Below are 1,813 nucleotides of genomic sequence, written 5' to 3' on the forward strand. Positions count from 1 at the left end.
ACACTAGGGGAAGTGTTAGGGATTCAAATGCAATTGTTCTGCTAGGAGGAGAACTACAGGATGCTTCCGGCTCTCAGGACTTACATATCACCGATCAAGGTGGAGGATGTGCACGGACTGGGACATTGGCAGCACTGGAGGGATTGGGAGGAATTCTTTCTACCAATCAATCATCATCCAGGTGACATTCCCAGGTTATCTCCTCAGAGACCTCTTCCTAACTTAAAAATGAAGTTGATAGTTTGGAATGTTAGAGGTGTTAATAATGATGATTTTATATCACATGCATGGGATTTAGTTAGGATGCATAGACCTGATATTCTGATTTTGCTTGAAACTAAGTGTGATGCTGGGAAAGCCTCTGATCTCATGAAGCAGTTAGGGTTTCCTGAAAAAAGGGTAATTCCTACTAGAGGATTGAAGGGTGGAATTTGCCTATTTTTCAAAGCAACTGTTGATCTGATCTTGTATGATAATGACCATCAAAAATTCCATTCTCTTTTCAAATTTCATGATCATACATCAAAGGTGCTTATTACTGGTATGCATGCCCCTAGTGTGGCTAGGGAGAGGCATGCTTTTTGGAATGAGCTACAAAGCAATATTCCTCCACCAGCCACTCCTTGGTTGGTTGTTGGAGATATGAATGAAGTTACTTCCCAAGGGGAGAAACAAGGGGGTAGGCCTTTCAGAACTACTCAGTATAAGGATTACACAAATTTCACAAATGAAGCTGGTTTGCTGGATCTTCATACAATTGGTAATCCATACACTTGGGAGAATGCAAGGCATGGAAGAGCCCTTATCAGAGAGAAGCTGGATAGAGCAATTGTGAATGCTGCCTTTATGAAAGTTTTTCCTTAGGTATCTGTTACTAATCTTGTTAAAACATATTCTGATCATTGCCCTATTCTGATTAGTCTATGCTCTCAAAGAAATAAAGGCCCTTTTCCTTTTAGGTGTAAAGAGGTTTGGCTTCAACATAAAGATTTTAAGGACTTTTTCACCTCAAATTGGACTTCTAATGACCAGCATTTTCCCTTTTTAGAAGGCAGATCCAATTTCCTTAAAAATGCCCCCATTTGGAATGAAAACATTTTTGGGAATTTGAATAAAAAGAAAAAGATTTTGTTGGCCAGAATTAATGGCATTCAACTTGCTTTATCAAAAAATTACTCTTCCTTTTTAGTCAACCTTGAGAAGTCTCTTCTTTTTTATTTGAATGGGATTTATAAAATGGAAAGAGTAATTTGGGCTCAGAAAGCAGGTATTAATTGGAGAAATTTTGGTGATTTTAATACCACATCCTTGCTAAAGTTAAGAAGAGTATAGGCAAAATTGTAGCTTTGACTAATTCTTCAGGTGATTTAATAGATGATCAAGTGCTTTAAAAGGAACTAGCTAGGAGTCATTTTATTTCTTTGTTTACTAGCTCCTTGACTAGCCAAGCTGCTCTCCCCTATATCTCTATCACTTCCTTGAATCTTTCAGATAAAGAGCTCCTTTCTGCTCCTCCTTCTTTGGATGAAATCAAATCTAATCTTTTTAAGATGGACCCCATTAAAAGCCCTGGTCCAGATGGTATTTAGCCCCTTTTCTATCAACATTTCTGGAGTGAGTTAGAATTTTCAATACATGAGTTTGTAGTCTCCATCTTTAGAGAGTCAGCCATTCCAGCAGATTTGAATCATTCCTATATTTCCCTCATCCCCAAAAAAGATCACCCCTGCACTATGAATGATTTTAGATCAATAGGTCTTTGCAATACCATCTATAAATTGGTCACTAAAATCATCTCCTCAAGACTGAAATC

At 37.8% G+C, this 1,813-nt stretch overlaps 1 protein-coding gene across 1 annotated transcript; it reads left to right on the forward strand.

Annotated features, from left to right (window-relative positions):
• The first annotated feature begins 228 nt into the window (after positions 1-228).
• Positions 229-864, forward strand: LOC145594237 (uncharacterized). Its single transcript, XM_081650572.1, has one exon. It carries the CDS (start codon positions 229-231, stop codon positions 862-864), a length of 636 nt encoding a protein of 211 aa, XP_081506698.1.
• Positions 865-1,813: the final 949 nt, after the last annotated feature.

The sequence above is a fragment of the Chenopodium album genome, chromosome 19 (genome assembly GCF_948465745.1).
Source record: "Chenopodium album chromosome 19, dcCheAlbu1.1, whole genome shotgun sequence".
Taxonomy (NCBI): Eukaryota; Viridiplantae; Streptophyta; class Magnoliopsida; order Caryophyllales; family Amaranthaceae; genus Chenopodium; species Chenopodium album.

Excerpts from the sequence above, each read along its gene's own strand:
- LOC145594237 (XM_081650572.1), top strand. The coding sequence starts at position 229 with ATGAAGTTGATAGTTTGGAATGTTAGAGGTGTTAATAATGATGATTTT.